The sequence below is a fragment of the Pyrgilauda ruficollis genome, unplaced genomic scaffold, assembly GCF_017590135.1.
Source record: "Pyrgilauda ruficollis isolate IOZ18807 unplaced genomic scaffold, ASM1759013v1 scaffold1732, whole genome shotgun sequence".
Taxonomy (NCBI): domain Eukaryota; kingdom Metazoa; phylum Chordata; class Aves; order Passeriformes; family Passeridae; genus Pyrgilauda; species Pyrgilauda ruficollis.
The window spans coordinates 1-1,261 of NW_024516232.1; the positions used below are offsets into that span (position 1 = coordinate 1).

Below are 1,261 nucleotides of genomic sequence, written 5' to 3' on the forward strand. Positions count from 1 at the left end.
AGGTGGGTACAGGTGGGGACAGGTGGGGTTAGGTGGGATCAGGTGGGTACAGATGGGTACAGATGGGCACAGGTGAGCTCAGGTGGGCTCAGGTGGGCACAGGTGGGCTCAGGTGGGCACAGGTGAGCTCAGGTGAGATCAGGTGGGCTCGGGTGGGCTCAGGTGGGCACAGGTGGGCTCAGGTGGGCACAGGGGGGCTCAGGTGGGCTTAGATGAGCTCAGGTGAGATCAGGTGGGTACAGGTGAGATCAGGTGGGCACAGGTGGGCACAGGTGAGCTCAGGTGAGCTCAGGTGGGCTCAGGTGAGCTCAGGTGAGATCAGGTGGGCTCGGGTGGGCTCAGGTGGGCACAGGTGGGCACAGGTGGGCTTAGGTGAGCTCAGGTGAGCTCAGGTGGGCTCAGGTGGGCTCGGGTGGGCTCAGGTGGGCACAGGTGGGCTCAGGTGGGCACAGGGGGGCTCAGGTGGGCTTAGATGAGCTCAGGTGAGATCAGGTGGGCTCAGGTGGGCTCAGGTGGGCTCAGGTGGGCACAGGTGGGTACAGGTGAGCTCAGGTGGGCACAGGTGGGCTTAGATGAGCTCAGGTGAGATCAGGTGGGTACAGGTGAGATCAGGTGGGCACAGGTGGGCTCAGGTGGGGTCGGGTGGGCTCAGGTGAGTTCAGGTGAGCTTAGATGAGCTCAGGTGAGCTCAGGTGTGCACAGGTGGGCTCAGGTGGGCTCAGGTGAGCTCAGGTGACTCAGAGGAATGGGACACGTGGGGACAGAGAGATGGGACAGCTGGGCCCAGGGGGACTGTGTGACTCAGGCCCAGGTGACCCCACCTGCCCAGGTGACCCCTCACCTGTGTGAGGCAGGTACCAGTGACAGCCACAATGACAGCCACCATCCTACCCAGGGAAATCCCCCTTGTCCCCACGTCCCACCCGCCCAGGTGAGCTCACCTGTGTGATGCAGGCCCCGGTGAAGGCCACGATGACCCCACCCCACGTCCCACCCGGCCAGGTGAGCTCACCTGGGTGATTCAGGTACCAGTGAAGGCCACAATGACCCCACCCCACATCCCACCTGGCCAGGTGAGCTCACCTGTGTGATGCAGGCCCCGGTGAAGGCCACGATGACCCCACCCCACGTCCCACCTGGCCAGGTGAGCTCACCTGGGTGATTCAGGTACCAGTGAAGGCCACAATGACCCCACCCCACATCCCACCTGGCCAGGTGAGCTCACCTGTGTGATGCAGGCCCCGGTGAAGGCCACGATGAC

At 63.9% G+C, this 1,261-nt stretch overlaps 1 protein-coding gene across 1 annotated transcript in view; it reads right to left on the reverse strand.

Annotated features, from left to right (window-relative positions):
• Positions 1–1,083: 1,083 nt before the first annotated feature.
• Positions 1,084–1,261, reverse strand: part of LOC121351826 (plasma membrane calcium-transporting ATPase 3-like) — a gene marked incomplete at its 3' end in the record, with an annotated part of 3,117 nt that continues 2,939 nt past the window's right edge. The window contains exon 5 of the mRNA XM_041464202.1: positions 1,084–1,136. Coding sequence (XP_041320136.1) covers positions 1,084–1,136 — 53 coding nt within the window. The remainder of the gene's footprint in view (positions 1,137–1,261) is intronic.